This window comes from Hippopotamus amphibius, chromosome 17 (genome assembly GCF_030028045.1).
Source record: "Hippopotamus amphibius kiboko isolate mHipAmp2 chromosome 17, mHipAmp2.hap2, whole genome shotgun sequence".
Taxonomy (NCBI): domain Eukaryota; kingdom Metazoa; phylum Chordata; class Mammalia; order Artiodactyla; family Hippopotamidae; genus Hippopotamus; species Hippopotamus amphibius.
Genome location: NC_080202.1, coordinates 15,303,923 through 15,330,116, shown reverse-complemented (window position 1 = coordinate 15,330,116; position 26,194 = coordinate 15,303,923). Strand labels below are relative to the sequence as shown.

General features: G+C 46.8%; 3 protein-coding genes across 14 annotated transcripts in view; 2 read left to right on the top strand and 1 right to left on the bottom strand.

The window, feature by feature from the left end:
- Positions 1-9,821, top strand: part of TAOK1 (TAO kinase 1) — a 144,421-nt gene extending 134,600 nt beyond the window's left edge. For 2 of the 4 annotated variants that reach the window (XM_057717276.1, XM_057717277.1), the window contains exon 20: positions 441-9,821. In XM_057717276.1, coding sequence (XP_057573259.1) covers positions 441-938 — 498 coding nt within the window. In that variant the 3' untranslated portion in view covers positions 939-9,821. The remainder of the gene's footprint in view (positions 1-440) is intronic. The other 2 variants (XR_009050109.1, XM_057717278.1) reach the window with 2 other exon arrangements.
- Positions 9,822-12,216: 2,395 nt separating this feature from the next.
- Positions 12,217-19,923, bottom strand: ABHD15 (abhydrolase domain containing 15). Its single transcript, XM_057716254.1, has 2 exons — positions 18,874-19,923; positions 12,217-16,662 (listed from the first exon to the last, which is right to left on the bottom strand). The coding sequence occupies exons 1-2, from the start codon at positions 19,749-19,751 to the stop codon at positions 16,137-16,139; spliced, it is 1,404 nt and encodes a 467-aa protein (XP_057572237.1). The 5' UTR covers positions 19,752-19,923; the 3' UTR covers positions 12,217-16,136.
- TP53I13 (tumor protein p53 inducible protein 13) lies at positions 18,877-25,925 on the top strand. Of its 9 annotated transcripts, none has more exons than XM_057716248.1 (8): positions 18,877-19,016; positions 21,298-21,483; positions 22,066-22,134; positions 22,354-22,395; positions 24,334-24,462; positions 24,578-24,775; positions 24,886-25,441; positions 25,545-25,925. In XM_057716248.1, the coding sequence occupies exons 2-8, from the start codon at positions 21,298-21,300 to the stop codon at positions 25,655-25,657; spliced, it is 1,293 nt and encodes a 430-aa protein (XP_057572231.1). In that variant the 5' UTR covers positions 18,877-19,016; the 3' UTR covers positions 25,658-25,925. The 9 variants fall into 9 exon arrangements, with proteins under 9 accessions (XP_057572231.1, XP_057572229.1, XP_057572227.1 ...); XM_057716244.1 differs by lacking the exon at positions 18,877-19,016 and adding an exon at positions 20,017-20,831; XM_057716250.1 differs by lacking the exon at positions 18,877-19,016 and adding an exon at positions 20,021-20,492.
- Positions 25,926-26,194: the final 269 nt, after the last annotated feature.

Here is a 26,194-nt window from a genome sequence, read left to right as displayed (position 1 = left end):
TACCCAACCACTAATTTCTAGGTATATAGAGTCTCCTAACTTTTTAATGAAAATTTTATAGTTTTTGTTTGATTTCGCTAATAGTCTGTCCCTACACCAATAGCACATTTATTTTATTAGAGTGACAACATTTCTGTGTGTCTGATAAGGCTAGTTTCCCTTCACCCTTTTTTTTTTTAATTCAGTGTTTTACCTAATGATTTGGTAGTCATTGATGATAATTGCCTTGATTTATTATTTCCATAGAGGTTATTGCCTTTAATTTTAAGAACTTGATTTTACACATTTTAGAAATATAAATTGTATATGATTTCTGTAGTATATCTGTTTGATTTTTAAATATACATCCATAAAATAGCCAGAGTGAACTTTTTTATGATTCACTTCAAAGCTGAATAAGTATCACTTCCTTACTTTATAGATTTAAAAAAATAAATCAGCTCTCTTTTTGCTTCTCTACTCCTAACCCCCATCAGATTGAAGAGGAAATGTTGGCTTTGCAGAATGAACGCACAGAACGAATACGAAGCCTGCTGGAACGTCAAGCCAGGGAAATTGAAGCTTTTGACTCTGAAAGTATGAGACTAGGTTTTAGTAACATGGTCCTTTCTAATCTCTCCCCTGAGGCATTCAGCCACAGCTACCCGGGAGCTTCTGGTTGGTCTCACAATCCTACTGGGGGTCCAGGACCTCACTGGGGTCATCCCATGGGTGGCCCACCACAAGCTTGGGGCCATCCAATGCAAGGTGGACCCCAGCCGTGGGGTCACCCCTCAGGGCCAATACAAGGGGTACCCCGAGGTAGCAGTATGGGAGTCCGCAATAGCCCTCAGGCTCTAAGGCGGACAGCTTCTGGGGGACGGACGGAGCAGGGCATGAGCAGAAGCACGAGTGTCACTTCACAAATATCCAATGGGTCACACATGTCTTATACATAACTTAATAATTGAGAGTGGCAATTCCGCTGGAGCTGTCTGCCAAAAGAAACTGCCTACAGACATCGTCACAGCAGCCTCCCCACTTGGGTACTACAGTGTGGAAGCTGAGCGCATATGGTATATTTTATTCATTTTTGTAAAGCGTTCTGTTTTGTGTTTACTAATTGGGATGTCATAGTATTTGGCTGCCGGGTTTTGTTTTTCTGTTTTTGTTTTTTAACTTTTGGAGAAATTTTGAAAAGGGGAATTGATATGTATGTGTGTATGCATATACATACACACACACATATGTGTATATCAAGCATGTGGTTACAAGAAATTGGCTAGTTAGAGGGTATTTTCTGAACACTGAAAGAATAGAATGCCAGCAGTGTGTCTTGAGTCATCACTTTGGGGCAGTTATATATCCTAAGGAGGTTATGAAAAGATCTAAAGCCTTTCTCCATACCCCAAATTCTTATAAGCCACTCACAGCAGGCAGCATATGCTGAAACAAGTTATTACGGAAACACATCTGTATCCCCTCACCAGTGTATTTTCTTTATTAAATTGGTCTGACTTCTCAGCCTCATTTGGAGTGAAAAAGAAGGCGGAAATCCATGAACACTAAAGGGTTGTATTGACTTTTTCAGAGAGTAGAAAACAATTTAGTTCCTTTTCTGAATGCTGCATAGATTTGTCAGTGATTTTTTTTTTTTTTTTTTTTTGGTCCATTCAATTGTGCCTTCTTTGTGGCATGGTGAGATGGAGGTGCTTAAGAGATCACAAGTTGTGTGGAAATTGCATCAATGAACCTGTGAGCCCTTGAAGGGGAAGATCAGAAGGGTGAGAGAGGCCCTTAAAAGTACATATGGTGGGTATGTTCAGCAGCAACTGAGTGAGGAGATGAAGCCTTTATATCCTGACGTTTTGTTGCTTATGCTGTGATATCTCATCCTAGCTAAGCTCTGTAACTCCCAAGACCCCAAACAGTACTTTTACTTTGTACAAAAAAAAAGACATATAGCCAATACAAATCAAATGCCAGAGGTATTTGAATGATGCCATATTTGCAAACTGCCATCTATTGGAATTCTCACCACACTACATAGACATAATTTGATTACCCCCTTTTGGCTTATGGGATTTCCTGTTTACAAGTAGAATAGCCAATTATTTAAATGTTTAGTTGCCATAGTGAACCAGGAGTCACTGAGCCAATGACTTTACCAGCTGCTGACTAATCCTCATCACCACTGTAGATTTTGCTGCATGTGCAGGTCCTCTTTTTTTTTTTTTTTTAATTGCTGTTTTTGTTGCTGCAATACTTTACAAACTGCTAGTTCCTTGAGACTTAGTAACCATTTGACATGGTGTTAACATCACACAACAGGAAACACCACTTCCAGAAGTCTCTAGCCTCAGTGCTAAAGTACTACTGAAAAGGAACTAGCATGTTTGGCAAATTAAAAAATAAAACAAAGTAAGTTATAGTGGTCAGGGAATCTCTTGACAAACGCTAACTTTTTTTTTCCCCCACAGAGAGGCATGTTTTGTTTTGTTTTTTGTTTTGTTTTTTGTTTTGCAATGAAGGATCAACCCAATGCTGAAAGTTAGATGTTACTTGGGATTCCACTGCTAATGTGGAAATTGAGTTGAAGGTGGGTAGGAAGCTGTGAGTATGACTTGAAGGAAAAAAAATGTTCTTTTCAGTGATAGATCAGAGTTTCTTACAAGTTATTATCCTGCCCCCCACCCTCCCCACCCCCCGCCTTGTCTTGAAGACGCCTTGCTGTTAATTCTGGATCCTGCTTTTCATATAGTCAGAGGACTCCAAGGTAGAATTTTCTAAGTCCCTCTCAGTGATACTCTTCACCTAGACCAGGCTAATGACCAAACAGTAATCTGTAATTGTTGAAATCTTGATTTTTCTCAACCAAATTTAAGTCTTCCCCAGGTATGTCAGTCTAATCTCCAGCATTCATTTAAAGGTAACTGGAAGAACAATTAATATTTTAATGTGAATCTTTTGAAAACCAAGATCACAGTAGAATTCGCACACAATTTTAGGCAGTGTTTCAGGTAGCACTCTGGTAGATCGTCCTCTTGGACATGCTTGAGATCACCAGTTTTTAGGTGAATATGACATGTACTTCTTGTCTATCTAATGAAAGGGGCTTTTAATTTTCTATCTTTTTGCATTCACGTATTATACAGTATTTCAAACAAATTGAGATTATCTACCTATTTGGAGGAAAATGATAGGAGTGGCTTTAGAATTAATAAAATGTCCAAAAATATAATGAATTTTATACCTTTAAAAAAGTTCTTATTAGATCTGGCCCTTCTGTACTACTGGAGGGGTGGAATAGGAGTGCAGCTTAGTTTTCCATACAAAACTCTTTAAAATAAAAAATACTACCAATAATACATGTTAAAGTCCACTTGTGGACTTAAATTAGTCAAGTTGAATTATTGAGTTCATGTAGATCATATGTACTTGTAAAGTTGTAATTGAATACTGACTCCAAAATGTCTGTCCCATAGGTCTTTGTATCTGATTTACTTGTGTGGCAACCAGTTTTACATGTAGGTCATGCGTATACCTGGATTATTCCATTAAGCTCATTTTAATTAAAATATATATAGTTTGCAAAAAATGGTTCAAATTAATTGATTTGTGTGTGTTTGCAAGATCTGACTTCTAAGGAATATCATGCATGGTAGGAATCATCAAAGAATAAAGCTTGTAGCAGGAAAATTTGAAAGGTTTTGAGAGATCCTAAGGAAAGAAGCAGGCACTTTCTGAATCAATGTACAGATGTCAACATTTGATCAAATTACTACTACCTCCTCCCCAGTGTTGGTGTTCACTTGATATATATGTGTTTGAGAAAATAAAAAAAGTATGAGAAGTTTGTCCAGCATATCAGAAAGTCGTAAATGCTGTGTCTGGTATCCAGAGCTTGGCAGTAAAAGTTTCTTGTGTTCACTGTCTCCCCCTTTAAGTTAGCATTTGAAAAATGCAAAACCTCATACTTTGAAATATATTGTTCCTAATGGGATTCCCTTCCTTTTGCACATATTTTCCCCCTATTAAAGTCAGCTTTAATCCTAAATTAAACTATCTGAAAGTAGTTTCATTATATAGATAATGTTAGGTGGAAAATATGTTTATATTAATTTTATTCAGAGCTGCCATTCTTTTTAGTCATTTCTGTGCCTAGAGATGAATAGTCCTGCATTTGAAGCCACACCCACAAATATAATATGCTTGGTACTCTGGGCCAATGGTTTATTGGTAAATTGAACTTTTTATCCTAGCCCTTAGTGATTTTCAGCTGCCTAGACATCAGGTAAACACCATTCAGTACATTAAAGAAACTGTCCTTGACTCTCTCCCACTCCCACCTGTTTTTCCTCACCCCCTTTTCAAAAATCGAAAATGCTATGAGTGTCTTTTTCAGACCATAAGGCAGACTTTAGTAACTTTCTACTTCTTTAACTGAATGTCTGGCATTTTAAACTTTTATAGAATACATTGTGTTGGACACTGGAATAATACTGTTTATTTTCACCTGTGAAAAATGACTTTATTGTACTTGAAACACCTCCTTTGCATTTCTCCATTTGTGCCATTCACTAGTGGAAATAAATTGTATTATACCATAATCTACTGGCTTTTAAAAACTGTGTTAAATATGCACATTTTTGGTATAGCTATTATCATTTGTATGTATATATTGTATATACATATGAGTGTCTATATGTGTGTATAGATAGATGGATATAACTCATACTGTACATTTCCATCAGGGCACTTAAGGTTCTGTTGTGTTGTTTCGTTATTTCAGTCCTCAGTTAAGGCAAGAATGCATGTGTTTCTTAACAATGAGTACTCTGGATTGATACTTCCGAGAAGGTGGTCATTAGATGCAATCTTTTCTTTTTTAATCCCCTCTTAGCACTTGAGTGGGTGGAAAGAAAGTTGAGTAAAATGTGGAACCATAAGTCGCAATGCAGTAAATTAGTGCTGGGGAAGGAGCTAGTTAGTGTTTCTGTGAGTTTGTGTCATGATGCTATGAAAGATAAGTGATGCAGAGAGAAGTGAACCATGGAAACTAAAAACAGTGATGGTGATTCCTCTGCAAAGATAAAAAGAACCAATAAATCACATAATTTTCGTGTGCACTCCGTACGTATTTCTTAGTAATGGTGCCATTGATCCTCTTACCCTTTTTACTCCATTAATAATAATAATTATAAATTTTGCTAAGGACCAAAACATCCAAGAAAGGAATTACTGCTAAAGCATCAAAGGTTCTCCAAAACTATAAAATCAATAGGAAATGGCCACTGGGAGAGAAGGATTTGGTATTGGCAAGGGGCTTTCTCCTTTTAGCTGCCTCTTCTTGCTTGCTGATATTAAGTTCTTCATGCACCTTCCACCCCTTTGGAGGCACTACTTTTCAAGCGCAGATTTGGCCCAACACTGCAACCCTTTCCTAGGAAGCTTATATGGCCCTGTGTTTTGTTCCATGCTCACAATGTGAAGTGTCTAGTGTATTCCAGTCAGAAAATAATATATTTAAGGTGTGTAAGTGTGAATCTCCTATGATGATGGAAGAAATAAGTTTCTTATTTCTTAGAAAACTTTCTCTAAGGAACAAATCTAGAACTTGGTCTATCATCTTAGAGCTGCTTACCAAAATATAGATCTTTTTTAAAGAGAAGCAAATTCTCTGTTTTCCCTCACCTATCACGATAGTGCTCCCAACCAGGTTATAGCATTGCCTTTTAAAAGGCACTCACTTACTCTTAGTTGTTAAGAACTGGAAATTTTCCATCCTTGGATTCCTTAAAGGATGAAGAGTGTGCTGTACACTTAGCAGACTTGCCTCTTGTATGCAAGGACTACTGATTGAAGTCTGTTTTGCTGTGCGTCTGGTTATGTTGTCTGCACTTTTATTAAATCACTACAATAAGTCTACATTGGAAATGACTTAATTTGTAAAGAAGTTTTATTAAACACTGTCTAGAAAAAGAAAGTGAAGCTGAGAACTCTTCCTTTATTGTGCGTTTATATTTTCTACTGAATTCTGGTAGCCCCTTTTAAAGTCATATTGACTAATTCTTCCCTTGTTTATATTCAAATTTACAAAATTTCACTCATGCAAGGGAAGAGAATCCATTTGGCCTAATGGTAGTCTTCAGACCGTAAGAAATATGTAAATTAGCATGCACCTTATCTGCCTGTTGTGGGTTTCTTAAACTTGCACTTCCCTCTCACCCACCCCAAAAATAGATATCCTTTAAAGAAAATAAAGGCAGAGAATTAAAACTGGGGAGCCATTTACTATGTCACCATCACTGTTAACTGTTACCCAGCAGTCAGAACTTTTTGAAGTTTCAGAAATTGCATGTGTGTATGTGTGTGTGTATCTGTTTGATTGTGTTGGGTTTGTTTTTAAATATACAAGAGAGTCTTCAGAGGAAAAGGTTAATCCTTTCTGAAACAGGATGCCCATTGGATATACTAATCTGGACACCTGTAGACAGTTTGCCATGAAAAAGTAGGGAGAATATGAGACTTGCGAATGAATGAAAGGGTATCTTGCTACCCCAGAATTCCCCCAGAAGTACGGGTAATTCAACCTGCACAGTTTCCTTTTCACTCATAGTTTTTAGCAATTGTGAGTGAAGAAATCATGTAATTATCTGTAAATATGTAGCTAACAAATTGACCTAGTTTCTGTATTTTTTTGTTTTTGTACTAAAGTTTATAAGTCTGTGCCAGCTAGAGAGGAGTTGCTGTCATTGCCAGTTGTGGTCCTAGCACCTAACCCTGAAACCATCCTAGGTGACATTTTTAGAATTAATGCTTCAGTGTTGTTAAACGGGGAGAAATTAAGCTTAATCATTGGTCAGGTTTAAAATCTTTTGAAGCAGTCATTTTATTTAATACAATGATTACATGTCCTCAATCATGAATGAGGTAGGGAGCCTCCCTCCCCCAGTGGCCATGTTTACAGAAGTGTGTTTTGTCTATAAAGTGCAAGAGTTTTAATGTTTATGTAAATTATGCAGGTGAAAACATTATGGCTTGGAACTGTTTATTGGGCTTTTGCTGAATTTTCAAATGAAATGAACTATGCTTATTATTGGCACATTGATCCCATTTCTGGAGCATTTTTTCTATTTCCAGAATTACATGTATTCCTTTGTCATTATCCCTTGATATTCCTTGTAACCTAAGATATTAAAAGCTGGTAAACGTAGATGAGGGAAACGCGTTTCTTAAAATCCGTGAGCCTTCATTTATATGCTTTCATTACTCATGTTTCTGTGGCAAGTCTGAGGTCAGTGGAGTTTAGAAATGAGATACCAGTGTTAATGAAAAGTGTGTACTCTTTGCTTTTGCATGGCTTGGCTTAGCATCAGAGGTATATTTGGGCCACTTGAAAGCATGAAGACCAGTTGTATGGGAACAGGTTTCTCTCAGTGGCACATTTTGCTTTTTCTGAGCCCTCAAATACATTGCCTCAGCATGAACATTATTTTTCTATAAATTACACATGGTCATGGAATGAATTATGTAGTTTAAAAGCATGGAACTGCTTAATGTTTGCAGATTCCAGCTGGCCATGTGACTGTTTGGCACATATCAAACAAACCTAGGGGGAAATATTGGAACCCTTCTAACCTCTTTTTTTGTCATAGACAAGTATATTTAGTTTATTAAGATGTTGGCTGCCCCTGGCATGTTGCCAGAAAGCTCTTTTTTGGTGCCCATTCCAAGTGTGCTTTCTTGCATTTCGTAATATCAAAGAAGCCACCACCCCTTCTCCCCAACAGCATTTTATGTGTCATACCTTTTATTCCACATTTAATGGGAATTGTGCCTACTTAGAGTGCCCCTCCAATTAATTACATACATGTGTCCTAAAATAATCCAAGCCGGAGACACAGGTAGGAAATTTTTTTTTTTTAAAGTCCACTCGAGGCCAGTAATTTATCTGACAAGGTATTTTACCACATTATCTTGACACTTGATAAATGAGCCTATTAGAGTTGCAGGTGGTTTCATAGGGCAGAATCCAAGTGGAGAGGGATATGTGGGGTAAGAGATAATTTTGTTATTGTTTTACCTCTCCTTTTATGATCCTTCTCTGCTAGGTTAATTATGGGTTAATTAATTATGGGTTAATTCTCCAAATTTATTTTGTTTTTTATCTTTTAGGGAAATTTTTACAAAAACGATGGTCTGATGTAAATAACATTTTGAAGTATAATGCACATAACTTCCCCAGACTATTCCAACCTGATAATTTGTAAATGCTTTAGAGTTTTTTTAATTAACACTTGTGTTGCTAAATCCTATTTATGTAAGTCTGCTAAAAATTTTAACCCATTTAAAACTTAAACATTTAAATAATGGATGAGTTACTGAGCAATTTAGCTTTCAGAACCCCCTTGTTTTAGTATATGAAACAGATAGCTTAATGTGCATTAATGAGGTTGGAGAGACTATGAGAAATATGTATAGTGTATATTTTAAAACAGCTTTGCTTGTATTGTGAAGATTTAAAAACAAACTTGAGATTTTTAACGTAACTATTAACACAGTTTTAACATAAGTTATCCCACTGGGTTTAAGAGCATCTTGAATGTATAATCCTTTTTGTAACCCAGGTTGGTTTCTGCTTTTACCAGTCATCCAAACATATTATTTATGATTTTAGTTTTATATACTCATTTACTTTTGTTTTCCTCAACCAGCATGATTTTTTTGCACATGTATTGTAGAAATTTTTAAAAAGAAAAATCAATACATCATTTTCTCTGGATTTTCTTCACTTCTCTTTTCCTTTCTACTAACCCGTTACCTTAAAGGCCATATCGCTCCATTTGCATTATTTGTGCAAATGCCAGGGTTGGTTTTTATTTTTATTTTTGCTGTTTACCTGAAAAAAGAAAAATGCTTCAGTCAGTTGCTTTTTTATTTAAAAAAAGAAAAAAGAAAAGAAAAAAAGCTGTAACCTTATCATTTCTGAGTAGACCATTGCGAGATGAATGCACACCTGTAATAGCCCAGGACCAGCTTTGGTGGCTAAAGGGAATATTTTAACTAAGCAAGAGGTTCTTTTCTAAAAGTGGTGTACATTATTCACAATCTCTTTCAGTTATTCCCACAAGTCAGGGGTCCAGATAAAATGAGGGTTATCAGCTAACTGATATGTTATCATTGAGGTTCATCAATGAATTTGTACATTTCTAGTTCCCTTTGGTGAAGGGAAAAGATGATTTTGCAAGACCTAGATTTTGGCTTGGTTTCTTGCCTCCTTTTTTGGCAGCCTTCATCTTCTCATCTCCCAAAGCCCTTGAGCCTGTAGGGTTTTCATGGTAGACAAAGGACCTGTGGTCTTTTAAAACTAGGACTGATTTTTTTTTGGCAAGAGATTATCATGTTGACAATGATGTTCTGCCACTTCACCGATGACTAATTTTAAATATACACAGTCCTCTTAATTTTCGGACCAAACAGACACCCACAGTGGAGGCTTATCAAGGGTTGCGATGGGGAAGAAGCGTCTCCCTCACTGTCAGCACCAGCTGGTAAAGGTGACTGTACAGATGTGCATTTTCTTTTTGGTAGAAATGGTCCGCAGCACTCACTGGTAAGGCTTATTGTACAGTATATTGTCAGTATTCTTCTGGTTCAACATACCTTATAGTTCATATATAACCTGTATTAATTGTATAGATTGTGCATTTAAAGCTGTTACCAAGTTGTCAGAACATAAGAGCGAAAACAAGGTCATATGTAATATTTTGTTTGTAAGTATCCTTTGTATCATAGCAAAGGAAATGTTTAAAAAAAATCAACTGTAATAAAGTAATTTTAGTACACAGAGTGTCTGCTCAGTTTTTTAAAGTAATTGTATTCCCATAAAGATAAAGTATGTTTCAATTCAGTGACTATTTATTGAATAATGAATCTCAAGCACTGTGCTGGATGTTGGGGGTTACAAAAATGAGTAAGATATGGGTGAGAATGAGCTCCCTGATGTAGACTAAAACCCTGTAGTCTAATTGTCTCAAATTCTGTGTGCCCAGACAGTGAAGTGGCCTGTTGTGTTGTGGATGTGAGATGATTTTACTGTAGGTTCTAATGGTTTTGATGTAGGTTCTTAAGTTTTATAGAGATGTATGTTGTGGTCTGTATAACTACAGTTCTTCCCATACACATGGACATATAGATGAATGCAGTTCTTGGACCTTGTACAAAGCTTCGGAAGGTAGTTTCATCTGGGTTTGTCTTCCCAGATTTGAAAATCATCACATTTTAGCCCTGTATGGGGTAGAGTATCTAATCCAGTCCTGTTAAAATGACTTTGTCAGAAAGCTTAATTTGGAGGGAGGGAGGGAGTTTCACGGGCTGGGGATTTATATGTTTTTTTTCAATTAGAAAATAGTTTTAAGTGTCATTTTTTAAAGTATAATTGAGATACCTACTTTACTGAATAGAAGACTGTCAGAAAAATGGCACTTTTAACTTTTTAACATAGCTTTTAAACTCCTAGAATGTTAATATTGAGCTATTTTGAGATTAATTAGCATTTATATAGTGTTTAATTTGCTTGGGTCAGACAGCTATGTGGCAGAGCCAAGATTAGATTCCAGGTGTTCTGTCTCCAGCATTTCTGACATCCCACCTTGAATTTGGTTGAGCTGAAAGAGGGTTTAAAAGTCATGATTTCTTTCTGCTTTATCGCCACCATTGAGCTGTTGAAACTACAGTAGAAGGAGAGTATTATAAAACGTGCTTCTCACCATGTCAGCAACCCAAAACAAACGTTGTCATTGACTAAACACATCCTATCTGACTATAAAAGAAATTTTAACAAATAAAAAATCAGCACAATGGTCGGCTAGCTCCACAGCCCCAGGGTTATAAGTTAGTGCTATCATCTACATCTCAGTGATGCCAGCTGCCAAACCAGGTTTTTTCTCTATATGTCCTAGGCAATTAGTGACTTTAACTATACTTTCAGATACTTGTTCTTATGGATAAGAGGGAGACAAGTCTGCTGAGGGTGTTAAGGCTCTGCAGGCTATGCAATAAACAACTTTAGGGGTGCCATTTACAGATTCATGTTGGCTCCCCCACAGAGCTGTGCAGGCAGCTCTGAAAACAAATTCTTTCTCCTTTTGTTAACACCCTTTACATTATGGAGTTTGAAACGAGCATTATTTGCTGTCATCTCAGCTAGTGATTGACTAGGAGAAGGCAAAGTATAACATAAAGAGCAGTGGTTTAGGTTCTGGTCTTTAGCCCCATCACTACTAACTGAGATCTTAAAAGCCACATCCTTTCTGACCATCACTTACAAGAAATAGGAAAGCAAATGGTTTTTGGCTGGAACAAATGAACCAACGTATAACCTATTAGCCATAACATGTTTTATCAGAGAGAGAGCACACGCGCACATACGTGTGTGTGTGTGTGTGTGTGTGTGTGTGTGTGTGTGTGTGTGAGTGTTTGGGAAGGGGGTGGGGAGAGTTTGTCCTCAGTTAGACAATCCAGCACCCAGTCTGTGAGCCTCAAATGTTTCTCTCCCAGGCCCTTCCCAACTTCACAGTGGAATTAATAACTGGAACTTCTTGGCCTTGTAAGAATCAGAATATAGATTCTGATCTGAAAGCAGATGCCACCTCATTGTAGAGGTCTTTGAGCTCTGGCTGAGGAATTAAATGCACTTGAAGAATGGGATCCATCTGCTTTTTCTATTTCATTATAGCCTAACAGACCTAAATTAAGGCCTATTCACAGTCTCAGTCTTTTCATATGGGATGACTCATAACATAACTTGCTCAAAGTCATATGAGTCACAGATGAAGTAGAAACTAGAACCCACATCTCCTAACTATTTCAGTGCTCTATTGAAACACAAATTAGTAATTGCCCACTGGGAAATATCTCTATGTAGGTACCACTGATAATCAGGGAATTTTGAACCTGATGGGAAATTATTAGCCCAGAGCAGGAGACCTGGTTGTTGATTAAACAGAGCTGCCACTGGTTAGTGTTAGGTGACACAAGCCTAGATCTATAGACGTGAAGCAATAATCAGCAAATAGAGAATGTGCAGTGAGGCTCTGTTAACTCCACAGGTAGGTAAGCATGGCTCAGTACATAGAGGACTTAAGAAGACAAACAGCAGATTTATTTCTGGAGATTTAAAAAATGACATTCCATTGTTGCAGGGAGACTGCAATTTATTATTCAGAGGCAAACAAGTTGGAGAGAATTTTTTGTTCAGTCACACTGGTGATAGACACTAGAGCAAAATATTACCTTATTACACAGGAAGGGTGGAGGAGCTAGAGACATTTTAAGTGTTAATATCTTATGGTTTGTTTTAATGAAATTCTACTTTTCCTCTAAACTTTTAGCTCTTCCTGGATACTTCAGAGCATAATTATTGGATGTCTTGAAACATCCTCTGGTCACTTTGGTAGGATTATTTTCATTAAAATATTTACGTCATCTCCCATCTCCTAGAATTTGGATCAGGTCTGTGATCTGATCCTCAAGCCCATAAACCAACCAGAAGTCTTTAAAACCCACTGAGCTCGTCAGCATTATTTCCAGTCACTGACTCTCAGATGAGAAGAGACCTTATATATAATGTAGGCCACCCATATTTCTCAGCCCATGTCCCCTCCATGATGTCTGCCAAGTGGCAGTTTAGCTTGTATATTCCACCAATGATGTGGGACTTCCTGCTTCCTAAGGCATTCATGCCATCTCTGGGCACTCGGATGCTCCCTAGGTATAACTTCTTAATCTTAACTCTGCAAATTTTGATAACCAGTGAATTTCTGATGCCATCCTTTGTGGCTTGGCTATAGAATCATTGGTATTATTGAATCATTGATATCATTGGCAAGTTCTGCCAAAGTGGCCAAGTATATCTGCTTGTTTAAGCAGGGAGGTAACTTTTACTAAAGTTCATTTCTAAAGGAAGAAACCTTGGCATTACTAAGGGTGACTGACAGAGGGTCCTGTGGTCAGGGTGGAAGATGAGTACAGATGTCCTTCTGACTCTGGGGTGGTTTTGAGGTTATATGTAAAGCTAAGATGACACTTCCTGTGTCAAGACCTCTTTTCTAACAATACTCAAGTCTTAGCAAGTATATCTTTACTCAAAACAGAATCTTGTCAAAATGAGGATTTGGTGCTGTTTTTTCATATTGTTGTCTCTGACCAAGCCACCTTGGAAACTTATGTATACATACATAAAATACTAAATATTTAAGAGAATTAAGTTATACCTTAGCACAGTCTTTGGTATCAGAGGTCAGAACTTAGTAGAACTCAAAGAAACCTTGAGAAGCAATTGTCTGCTTCCTGCATTCTGATCCAGTGGGTAGAGACAGAGAACTCAGTTCTGACATAATGTCTCCTTTATTGTCATTGGGTTGTATTCCGCCCACCCCCACCCCCTTTACCATTTGAAGGTGTTGGATAGGTAATGAAGAGACCAAAAGGGAGGCAAGCGAGTGAGATCTGAGAGGATTGCTGAAGACTTGCTACCTGGAAAACTCCCAACTCAGTGGTACTTCTTTGGGTTTTGTTTTTGTTGTTTGTTTCTTGCTTGCCCAGACTCATAACTTGTCAGTTTGTTCAAGGGCCATGCATTCTCTCAGAATGTGTGTCTGGGGTTCCTCCATCTGGTTTCATATAATTAGCTATTAACCAAAGCGGAGCCAATTTGGGTGATTCCTCCATTGTTAGACTGAAGGACGGGGTCACCCAAACCTGCTTGAACAGGAACTATACTTTTTTGGCAAAAATGGGTTGAAAAGCAGTGATGTCACCAAATGGTGATGAGAAGATGAGAGAGAGGTAGCTTCCTGAGAATGGCTATGAGTACATCTGGCACAAGGGGCATGGAGGAGAAATACTTTAGCGTTTAGGTCATTAGGGCTGTGGATCCAAGGGGATCCAAGGGACTAGGACTGTTCTGCTATTCACAGAGCTTAAAGACTATAACTGGAAAAGAATGTACACACACACACACACACACACACACACACACACACACCCTCCCCCACCCCACCCCACCCCACAAGCTGGTTTTCCTGTAAAAAAGGAACCATGATTTCTCCAAAAGCTATTATCTTAAAGAACCAGAGTCCCTAGGTATGTGGCCTAGAGAAACAATCCCGATTTTAGCTCTTAGGGGCCCTTTAATCCTGGGGGTGAGAGTGGGGGTGGTTAAAAACCACTGGATTGCTCCCCATTTTGCAGTAAGTTCTGAATGATCATACAGTCCTGCATATGGGATTGCAAGACCTAATAAACTGAAATCCCCACTGTACCAGATGCTGGGGGAGGGGGCTGGCCAGATGTCAGTAATTCTTCTTTGCCAAGCCTTATACAAAGGCGTTAACCAGAAATAGAATGGCTTCTTTAGGGTTCACTTCCTTTTATCTCTCCTGCTCAGAAATGGTGAGAGAATGTTAGGTGAGGAACATGGAGGAAGAGGAACAAGAAGTGGGGAAGGAGGGAGGGAATTTTTTCATGACAGGATAATGAACCTTAGACAATTGAGTGTAATCTGCATTTCAGTTTAGATTCTTGGATAGTTCAGAGTTTCTACTTATTTGATCTAGAAGAACAAGGATGGGCTAAGATTATCCAAAGCTAAAATCATAGCCCCAGGAATTCCTCATACCAAGTATTAGGACATGGCTTTTGGTAAACATCTCTCCTTCTTAAAATTGCTTTGCTATTTGTGAGGCCAGGATGGAGCTTCCTGTCAAAACAGGTTCCTTCTTTCTTGATGACAAATTAAAACTTCAGGACAAAGCTTTTCTGGGGGGAACTGGAGTCCTATTGTATTGCTTAATGGCCTAATCCAAACCAAGTTTTGTGGGCCAATCTGTGCAATGCCTTATTTTACTCTGATCTTCAGCATTAGTCCTCATAAAACCAAAGAGCCTATCAGCCACTGAGTGGTCAGATCCAGGAGGAAGCTTTTTCTGCATCTACATGGATGGCCTTTTGAATAATTGAGCAGAAAAAGCATGGTAATGTGAAACATTCATAAATCAATGAGTCAGCTCTAGCCAATCTCTCAGAACTTTTGTTTGTTTTCTCTGGTCCCAGATGTCTCTGCAGGGTCTGGAGAGGGAAAGGCTAGTAGTAGTGTCAGAAAGGAGGGCAACTGACCCAAAAAACACCTAAGATATGAGGTTTATACTTTTACCACTTAGAGAAAGCCCACAAAAACACCTCTCGCTAGAACTCTCTGGAGTAATCCCCCGAAATGGTACTGGAGGGCGCAGCTAGAATGTCTGAGAGCCTGGCTCCTTGAGCCATGGTCAAGCAGACCCTGTGAGGATTTCCTATTCCTAAATCAACCTTGGGATCTCTCCTGTGAGTCTTGAGGTCCTAGGATAAAGCCACAGGTCAGCCCCACTCCCAGTCAGGACTTGCAGAACTCATCTGAAGAAGACTGGACTTTGGTATTCCAGACGCAGGCGTTCACGCTCTCTACTTTGTTGCCCTCCCCAGCCCTGTCTCAACATAGCACATTTTACTGCCTCTGGCCTTTCTCACACTCATACAACCCTGACGCAGCCACACAGCTCTGTGAGCCACTTCCACATCTGCCACCACATGAAGTCAGCAGAGCGCCACAGCCGCAGAAAAAACGGAGGGAAGTGGGACTGAGACACAAACATCCTGTCCCCACTACATCAAGTGGCTCCAGCTTGAGAACCAGGGTCGCAGAGCTGATTATTTATGTGGTACAGACCTGCCCAGTTGCTCACAAAAACTCATCTTCTCTGTATCATTGCCAGGGAGTGAGCATTTTCTCTTGAGTCCAGGGACTTAAATGGTGCTATCCTTTGGCTTGTGAAGTCGGTGACAGGGGACAGTGATGGGAAATGTCTCACTGCTGAACCAGGATGAGTTGGCATGTGTAGAGCAGGGCCTGGGCAGGAGTTCTGCTCATGGGCAAGTGAATGCCAGCTTGCTGGAAGTTCATCTCTTTCCACAGAGCAGTTTAAGAGGGAAGGGGCTGAATCTGGGGCAGAGAGCTAGAGCTGCCTGCTCCATTCAGTCCTTGCCGCCTTTTTAGGACTCAGCCATGCCCAGCTGTGTTCTTCCTTGCTGGGTTGGGGGGGTTCTTGGGTCAGGTCTCACCTTGTATATGATCTCTTCCAGCTAAAGATCTCCTCCAGATTGGAAGAGGGAGAGACCTCTCGCTTTGGCAGGGTTCCCCAACGACGCCGGCCCCCTAGAAACGAAGCTCGGCGCCTGCTCAGCCCTTTCATCCTCTCTTCCATTCGGAAGAACTCAGTCAAGGCCCGGAAATACTCCAAGATGACCTCGTGGCTCCAGGCTGGCAAGGGCTCCTGGCGCAGGAAGCCACAGTGGCCTCCGTGGCGGCTGAGCAGGAGGAAGAAGTAGGGGTTGCTGTGAAAGAGTTCAGTTGGCAGAAAGTGGTTTGGGGGCCCACACACGGGATCGTCGGCACTACAGATGCACAGCACAGGTACGGCTGCCTCGTCCACATCCCGGAGGGGGTCGTTGTGGTCCCAGTAGGTGTCCCAGCTGATGGGGAAGCTCTTGGTGTGGCAGAAGAGGGTCTCCTCAAACTCTCGCAGGGAGCGGCTCCTGAACAGTTTTCCAGTGTCCACTGTGTCCTCCAGGGCCGTGGCGTACCTGGCAGCAAGAAATCGAATGGGGGAAGGAAGGCAAGAGAGGAAAGAATTGGAAAATAAACTGATAGCAGAAGTTACAGAGTGGCAGCCCACAGGCCAGATTCTGACCACAGAGGCTTTCTTTGGCCATATAGTGTATTTAAAGACTTCCATGTCATTGCCATCATTTAAAATCAGGAGATTTCACATTAAATGCAGCTATCTGGCTTCTCGAGGGAAATGAGGAGATCTGTCGACACGGGCTGGCATGGCAACAATCAGAGTATCTCCTCCCTCCTTCCTGTGTTACAGTTTCTACCAGGACAGTCATTCATGGCATTACCTCCCCAACCCTGGGGCAGCATTTGATTTTACAGCTGCTGAGCTACTGCAACAGCTCTCCTCCAGACCTCAATTTCTGACCCTCTGTAGGGAACTTGCTATGAACTGTCACCTCCTGAACCCCTCTTGGAAGAACTCACTGGCTCAGACTATCCAAAACAGCAAGTGACACACACCGCCATCATTAACATTTTACCTTAAGTTGTATTTGTTTGATTTTTGAAAGGTAATGCGGGGCTTCCTAGGTGGCGCAGTGGTTAAGAATCTGCCTGTCAATGCAGGGGACACGGGTTTGATCCCTGCTCCAGGAAGAACCCACATGCCACGGAGCAACGAAGCAGCAACTAAGCCCGTGCGCCAAATAAATAAATAAATAAAAGGTAATGTGCTATCTAGATGATGACAAATGACTGTGACCCTGATCAGTGGGGCAGGTATTCCTAGTGAGGGCTAAGTAGTGAAGGAAGTAACTGGAAGTGTAATTAATTTACAGGGTGAGTTCCCAAATGGGAACCTGAGAGCAACTGCTCCAGGGAAGAGAGACATTTTTGCTGTTTCCACCTCCCTGGAGAGGGCTTGGCACCCTGGCAAGGAGGCCAGGATGGGCAGCTCAGTCCTTGGTTTGGGTTCATTCAGCCTTAGCCAGCTGAATTTGGAGAGGTGGCTCCTGCAAATATTCCAAGAGGTTTGCCCCAAGTTGGCAACCCCCAAATTCCATGGGCAGGGCACTTCCTAAAGGCCCAGGTTTCCTCTCCACTTCCCTCACCTCATCCTCCAGCTGGTGCCCAGGGTCAGCACTGACGGTGATCATTTGGCGATGGAAACTGGCAATTAAGCCATGTGAGAGCATCTTGCCCCTGGACTGTTCCAGTGGCTCTGGGTTGTCATGGTAGCACAGAGGCTGTTGTTGAGCTCAGGATTGAGCTTCTCAGAACAGGAGGTGAAATATGGCAAGGAAAGAAAGAGAAATCACAATTGCCACCATGTACTGGTGCCAGGCCCCTTACTTTCATCATCTTATTTCATGCTTATAACCACCTTGGGAAGTGGTTATTATTAACTCCATTTAACTGAAGAGGGAAATGAGGCTCAAAGGGGTTAGCTATAACTTGGTGTAAATTCAGGATTTGAACCCAAGTAGATCTGACCTCACATCCCAGGTCTTTCTGCCACATCACTCTGTTGCCATCATGTCTTTGACCTCATTCTGCCATCTCCTAGGAAAGCAACAGTGTAAGCGGAGGCCTGGTTATTTGCCGTGGGAATGTCAGTCAGGCCTTCTCAGTGGAAAATTCTCCCCTGTCACCCTGGTGGTAGATTCTTTTCTTTTTGGAGATTTTTTTAAATGTGTGTTTAAATACTCAAAAATGTTGCATTACATATTGAGTACATACCTAGGAATATGCAAAATATTTGTCAGGTCTAAAGAATTGTAATAAATCAAATACCACCAAATTTCTGACTCCTGTCACCTCCAGGCTCAGAGACTATAATGAACATTCCGGACAGAGAATCAGTCACAATTGCTCCCAGAGCCCTCTTTGCTGATTTGACAAGCTATGGACTAAGCGATGCTGTGTCAGGTGCTGCCTCTGCAGCGGGCGGGGCAGGTGCTCAGGTTGCTAGGACACGCTGGGGCTGAGGTGAGGCCAGGAGGCCCCGGGGCAGGAGTCTCTGCTCTAGCTAACCATGCTGACTGAGTCCGTCTGTGGCTTTTAAACATGCTTCCCTGATTCTGTCCACACTAGAGGGTTTGGACGCTTCAGAAAATGTGTGAGGAGAACTTTGCCCTAATCGCTCTAAACCTGTTTGATTCAAAACCAGGCAGACCTGTTTCTCAGCCCCAAACCTCTATTCCTCCATTTGCCCGTCTGCAGCCTCCGTTACCCACCTACTGAGGGCGATCTTCTGGTGGAGCAGAAAGCCCCGCTCGTAGGGCCAGGGCAGGCCGGCCTCAAACCACTCTCGGCAGCGTAGCACCGGCGAGATGCAGGCGGCACCGGTCACGTAGCTGGAGGAGCCACACTCGCCCAGGTAGGACAGCAGCAGCGCCGAGCCCGAGCCCTCGCTCACCGCGAACAGCGGGGCCGCGGGGTGTCGGAAGCGGATGTAAGTGATGGCCTCTTTGAGGTCGGACGGGTCCCCGAAAGGCTGCAGCCGGGGGCTGACCAGTGGGCAGCCGTGGTGGCCGCGACGGTGGAAGATGACCGGGTAGTAGCCGCGCTCTAGGGCCAGCAGGCAGAGGCCGAGCACGTTGCGGGTGAGGCGCCCCCAGGCATTGGGTACCACCAGCAGCACCGCCGGGAGGCCCCAGGCATTGGTGACCCTGCGGCCCCGGGCGCAAGGTCCCACGACCCAGTCCAGGGCCACCAGCCCGTCGTCCGCCAACTGCAGGTACTCCCGGGCCAGCTCGGACCCCGGCCCCACCGGCAGCACGAAGTGGCAGAGGGTCTGCAGGTGGGGCCCGGAGAGCCAGGAGAGCGGGCCCGGCTCCAGCGCTGCCGAGCGTCGCAAGGCGCGCAGCAGGCACTGGGCCAGCGCCGACGGCTTACAGATGAGCCTGCACCCGCCGGGCAGCGGCTCACGCCCGTCGCTCAACGGGTCCGCGGGGCCTGCGCCGTCCACCTCCTCCTCGTCTGCGTACCTCGCCCCCATCGGGGTCCCCGCTCCGACGGCGCGCCTCCCGGGGCGCCGCAGCCGCGGGGCGAGCAGGCCAAGCAGGGCGAGCGCGGCCAGGAGCAGGGCGAGGGCGGCGCCCCACGGCGGCATGGCGAGGCCGGAGAGCCCCCGGCGGGCGGCAGCGGCGGGGACGTCCCCTCGGCGAGCTCCCCGCTCTGCCCGCGGCTCCGCCCGGCCGCGGCGGCTGCCCAGGGCCCTCCCGCGGGGAGGGAGGGGGTGCGCTCCGGATTGGCCGCGGCCCCGCGGAGGCAGCCAGTTCGGGCCCGGCTCCCCTCACCCGCCCCCCACTCCCGCCCCCGGCCCTTTGTACAGCGATTGCGACAAGCAGGAGCAGACGGTGAAAGGAACGGAGGCCACGGAGAGGGAGCGAGGACGCGCCGGCGAGGCGGAAGGGAGTGGGGAGGGCAGCAAGCCGAGGAGTGGGGTGTGGGCGGCGGAGAAGTGGGGAGACTCGCAGCCCGAGGCTTGGGGGACGGGGATGAGCCTCAGAATCCTCTGTCCCCGCCCCTCCGTCCCGCGTGCTGTGTAGGGTGTGCAGCTACCGGGGAGACCCTGCGGCGCCGCGCCCTCAGGGGCCGCTCCTGAGAAGTCGCAAAGGGGAGCAGTGAATAAAGCGCAGCTCCAGGCGCGGGTTCCCGGGCTTCCGCCGGCGGCCGCAGCTGCAGCCGGAGCCACCACCCGCACCTCCGTCGCCGGCTCGGCGGTGCTCTCTGACCTCGGTGTTTGTCTCGGCCCGCCCGCAACTGCGCAATAACCTGGCCGGGCGGGGGTCCGGCTCCGGGCCAGAGAGGGCCAGGGCAGGCGTCGTGCCCCGACCGCGGGTTTACAGAGGTGAGGCTAGAGCGCCGGGGAATGCGCCTTCCCTTGCCTGCATTCGTGCGCTGTGCCGATCCCCCGGGAGCGTGGGGCTCCCCAGGAAACTGGCTTCAGGTAGAGGAAATCCTCAATACCGCTCCCCAGGAAGGACTTCCCCAAAAGAAACAGCCTCAAACCTCCGAAAATAAGCTGGAGGAAAAGACGCACTCAGGTGCCCTTGGGGGGGGGGGGGGGTGCCTGTCACCCTGCGACCCGGCCGTGCCAGGGGATAGACTGCAGTCCCTTCATCAGCTCAATAACTGGCAATTACTGGGGAACGGGGTAAGGGTAAGAAATACCCCTTGCATGTCACAGGTATGTGGGAGACCTTCTTGCTCTATTTCACAATTTGGGGCTGGGCATTTCAACCCTCACCCTCCACCCACTTTTCCGTCTTTCCTCAAAATCCTGAGCCGGCCAAGGAGAAGGGCACCGGGGAGAGGGCGGCAGAGCGGGCACCCCGCTGCAGGGGACGTCTGGCCAGCGCTCCCTGCTGGGGGCGAGGCCTGTGACTCCATCTCACAGTGACCAAAGTCTCCTTGGGCATCTGCTGGCCACCGCTGAGCTAATTACGAAAGCGGTGGTGGACGTGGGCAACAAAGCAGCCCCCAGACCGGCTCCAGCTTCCCGGGACTTCTGGGCCTGGGGAGCGTGGAGGCCAGAGACCCTCCGAGTTCGGGCGCTATTTGCGAGGTCAGGAGTGGGATGGGCTGAAGGTGTAGCTCTAGAGTGGGGACCCTATTCCCTTCGCAGCTCGGACTTAAGGATTCTGCCCTTCTAGATGCAGGTCACACCGATGAGTCTGAAGCGGGTCTGCGGAAGGAGCGGACCCGTCTCCCAGCAGGGGCCATCCAGTTCCCAGGAATCCTATTTCCCGCCCTCCTCGCCGCTCCACGATCCCACCCAGGAGCCGCAGCTGCGCCCTGCAGGCCGCGGAGACCTGCTGGGACGAGTGCCCGGGCGAAGGGTGCGCAGGAGACCGGCTTCCAAACAACTTTTCCGGCTTGGGCTTGAGGACGCGTGCGCGCAGGGTCCGGGGCTGTGGGCGGGCGCTGGGGCGGGGCGGGGACCCAGCGAGAGTGGCCCGGAGCTGCGGGGGCGGGGCGCGGCGAGGGGCGCGCGAGCCCGGGGAGCCACGGCGCGCGGTCTGGGGTCGGGGCGGGACGGCGCGCGCGAGCCCGGGGTCTACGTGGGCACGCGGGCGGCGTGGGTGCGCGGGGGCAGGCCCAGGCGGCGCGCGGTCTCTCGCTTGCCCGGCGGCGGGCCGGGCTGGGGCGGGTCGGGATGGCGCCTCCTCCGCCTTCGCCCCAGCTGCTGCTCCTGGCGGCCCTGGCGGGGCTCCTGGGTCCCAGTGAGGTAAGGCGACCCGCTCCCGAGAAGCCTTCGGCCCCAGGATCTCAAAGCGCTTTGCCGAAAGTTCGTGCTGGAAGGAGTGGCGCGCGGAGAGGGGAGTGGGAGTTCCCTCCTTGCAGGGCTGGGCCTGGGAGGGAGGGGGCAGAGCCCTCGCCGAGGCCAAACGCCCCAGCTCTTCTGCGCCTTGAACCCACAGGTGGTGGCTGAGCCGGCGGAGGAGGCGGGAGCCCGTTGTCCCGAGGGCCTGTGGCCTCTGCCCCCACAGGTGGGAGCCTGGAGGGTGGTGGGAAAGAGGAGTGTAAGGGGTAGCCCGGTCCCGCCCTGGCCTCGAGGCACCCTCTGAGCACCTCTGCTGGTTCCTCTGGCCCTCAAGTCACCAACGTCTCCATGCCAACGTGAAGGCATGGGCCTGCTGTCCTCTTCTCACCCCCACCCCCCGCAGAGTCCCCCAGGGGCTCTAAGCTCTCTTCTTTCCGCAATATAGGTGTCGCCAAGAGTGACCTACACACGGATGAGTCCACGGCAGGTAAGTACAGGGCGGGGGGGGCATCCTCGGTGTCTACATTGGAAACAGCGAACTCCTTGCAGGCTTTCTCCACCTTTTCTGCTCACCAGTTCCATTCTTTACCACTCTCTCCAGGAAGAGGCAATGTTCTTAGTCCCAGGACAGTGGGCCATAGGCCTCTGTCCTCTGCAGGGCTGTGTCAGGAATGCCGTTGAGTAGCTGGCTGTGTGGGCAGGAGGCGAATTCTGAGGGTAGCAGGAAAAAACAACCTGTGCTGCAGCTCTGCTGTGTGAGTTGGGAAGTCTTCTGACTTCTCTGGGCCCCATTTTTCTGTAAGAGAGGTTATTAGTAATGTCCCTCCCCATGAGGAGTAAGCAAATAGTGTGGGACAGCACTTTGGAAAATAGGAAGCTGTAAGGAGTGTGTGTACCTCAGGGTACCAGCCAAATTATGGGGTCACCTTTTGTGGCTGCCTATTTTCATTGCCAGTGGTTGGCTAGCTTCTCTGTCCCTTTGGTTTTCCTTCTGAAACATCTTTTTTGATCCTTGTAATAGCTCCAGGCAGAAGAGCTCATGCCACATACCCGATTCCTTTCCCCAACAGCCCTTTCATTCCACTGTTCAGAAACCAGTGGCTCCTTTTTTTCCACCTTATCATGGCCACACTCCCCTGTCTGGTTTTTCAGGCTCTACTTCGTTAAGTAAACCTCATCCAGCCTTTCCATGTGTTTAGTTCCTCTCCTCTTGTTGGTCTGCTCACCACACATATGAGTTCGAGGCTTATTGCCGCTGCCGTAACTTTGCACCTGCTTCCCTTCCATACCTGGCCTGTCCTGACTTGAAGGGGGGCAGCTCCCTGCCCTCCTGCCATTCATCCCCATCCATCTGCAAAGCCCAGCGCAGGAGTGGCTCTCCCTTGAGACCTTTGCCTGATCACGTTAGCCCTTATTTATTCACCACGTTCTCCAAATTTGTGTAATGCTTATCATCTACCTCGTATAACTTCACAACTAATCACTTTGAGTTTTATAAGTTTCCTCTTTCGCTTGTGTTAGTTCTGTTCCCCTGAGTTTCCTTTGCGTTCCCTGCAAGCGAAGTCCTGGAGTTCTCTTTTGGCGTCTCCTACAGCATCTGGCACAAGTGCTGAGCGTCAGGTCATCTCAGTCAAAGAATAATTAATAATCGAGGAAGTGTTTCCATCCTGAGATTGTGTTCCTGCTGCCTGTGAGCCCTGTATTTGGATGCTTTGGGGAGATTGAATGTATAGATGGGTCAGTACTCAGAAGAGCTGGTCTCTATTTGTGGGGTGCTTACAGTCTAGATTGGAGACCTGTAGAGCCACCGTGGCAGGTCCAGAGGAATGCAGATAGCTAAAGAGTGTGGTCTGAGTCTGGCAGGGTTAACCACGCATGCTGCCGTGGAAGTTGTGAGCTTTGAGGGGTCGCACTGCATGGAAAGGAGGGATGAAAGGAACGCTCAGAGGCAAGAGGGAGTGCATGCCAGTATCCAGGGCCCTTTGTCCTTTCCTGAGCCCTGAAGCTGGGAGGGTCATCTGGCCATCCTGAGTCCCTTTAAGTTGACTCCCCAGGACAGGAGAACGTGGGATTCTTTTTTTTTTTTTTTTGGCTGAGTTGGGTCTTCGTTGCAGTGCATGGGCTTCTCAGTGCAGTGGCATTTCTTATTGCGGAGCATGGGCTCTAGGCGCGTGGGCTTCAGCAGCTGCAGCAAGCGGGCCTACAGCATGTGGGCTTCAGTAGTTTCCGCGTGTGGGCTGCGTAGGTGTGTCACGGGGGCTTAGTTACTCTGCAGCATGTGGGATCTTCCCAGAGCAGGGATCAAACCCATGTCCCCTGCACTGGCAGGCGGGTTCTTAACCATTGCACCACAAGGGAAGTCCCGAATATGGGATTTTCAGGGAGGGACCTAGGTCTGGCTTATTTCTCCATGCCTTTCCTCCAGGCTGAGAATGTCAGCTTCCTCTACCACCCCTGTGCCCATCCCTGGCTGAAGCTCCAGCTTGCCCTCCTGGCCCACATTTGTGTGTCCCAGCCCTCACTGGCCCCTGACTCGAGTCTCACCCAGAATCGGGTAAGTGGTTGCTGAAAGGTGGTTGTCTGGCACTGGCAGAGCAAGGGGGATTCAGGGCCTCCTCTGGCTTGCTCCCCATCGTTTTCTTGGCTCTAACCGTTACCTCCTTTCCTAGCCCCTGGTGCTGGCAGCATGGGGGGTGGCGCTGGAGATGGCGTGGGTAGAGCCAGCCTGGGCTGCCCACTGGCTGAAGAGGAGGAGGCGGAAGCAAAGGAAGGAGAAAGCATGGTTCCGCTCGGGAAGTTTCTCTGGGCCCTCTCCCTTGGTGCCAACGCCGGGCAGAGGGAGGCTGTGCCGGAGAGGGTGTGTGCAGGTGAGGGGTGCTGGCCAGGCTTGGTGCTCATTGGGTTGGTGGCCCAGGATGGTGGTGTCATTGGGTTATCTGAGCAGGGAAAGGGTGACCGCTGTCTCTTCTCCTCTTAGGCCCCGGCTTTGGCCTTCACTCTGCGGAGCTGGCGGCCCCCAGGCGTAGAGGTGGCATCTAGAGGGCCCAGGCAGCTCTTTCCTAGTGGTGCCAAGAGGCGTGGGCTGCGGGCTGCCATTGGTCTCCAGCCCACCCCCTCAGCCCTGAGGTTCCCCTCTGTTTCCCCACGGAGCTTGGAGGCCAAGCAGCCTATGTTGGGCCCCCGGGGTGAAGGGGATAATGGCCCATCTGTGCCCACTGGCCCACCGCTGCCTGGGGGGCCTGGAAGCAATGTCAGCTCCAGGCTAGAGGCCCAGGTGCCCAAAGGGCAAAGCAGCCCAGGGGTCTGTGCCTGTCCAAGTCAGGCTTCCTCGGCCCCTCAGGCAGCAGCGCCTCCGCGGGCCGCCCGGGGCCCCACCCCGCGGACGGAGGAGGCCGCCTGGGCTGCCATGGCCCTGACCTTCCTGTTGGTGCTGCTCACCCTGGCCACGCTCTGCACTCGGCTGCACCGAAACTTCAGACGCGGGGAGAGCATCTACTGGGAGCCCACAGTGGATAGCAAGGACACGGTGGCTGGTGAGAAGTGCCGCTTCCCCCCCCCGCCCCCCCACCCCCACCCCCACCCCCCACCCCCCACCATGGCTTCCCCGCCGTTGACTGCTCCCCGCCCTGCCCGTAGCTGTGCTGAAGCGGAGGCTGCTGATGCCCCCTCGCCGGGTCAAGCGCTCCCGCCGGAGACCGCTCCTCCCGCCCGCGCCGGACAGCGGCCCTGATGGGGACAGCTCCGAGTGACCCGTCCCAGCCCTGCCACTGTGGCAGGTCTGGCTCCTCCTCCCGCCGGGAGGCCGCGACCTCCGCCACGTGGAGCGCGCACAGGGCCGCCCCCTGGTGGCCAAATGGGGTGGTCCTGCCTAACCGCTGCGAAGGGGCTGGTCCTTAGCGTGTGGTTCGCTGGGAGGGATGGGGGGGGGGTGGAGAGGGAGGAGAGAAAAAGGAGCTGTTTAAGTCTCCGTTGCAAAAACTCCGTTTTTCTTATTAAATTATTTTAGTAGAGTCTGGAGTTGAGCTTGTGCATCTGCCACACAGACAGACTCATTCCCACCCAGGACCCTTGTCTAGGCCATTAAGGGCGTGCTTGAGGTAGGGGGTTTATGTTAAGTTGGGCATCCACTGGCCTGCCCCCTCTTGCCAACCTGGCCTCATACCCTGGGATTTAGTAGCGTGATAGACCCCTCCCACCACCACGCGTGAGCAGCTGGCAGGGGTGCTGGTGGTAGTTACTGAACACTTATTTCCAGGACTCCTCTAAGAGACGATAGGGGCTTCCCT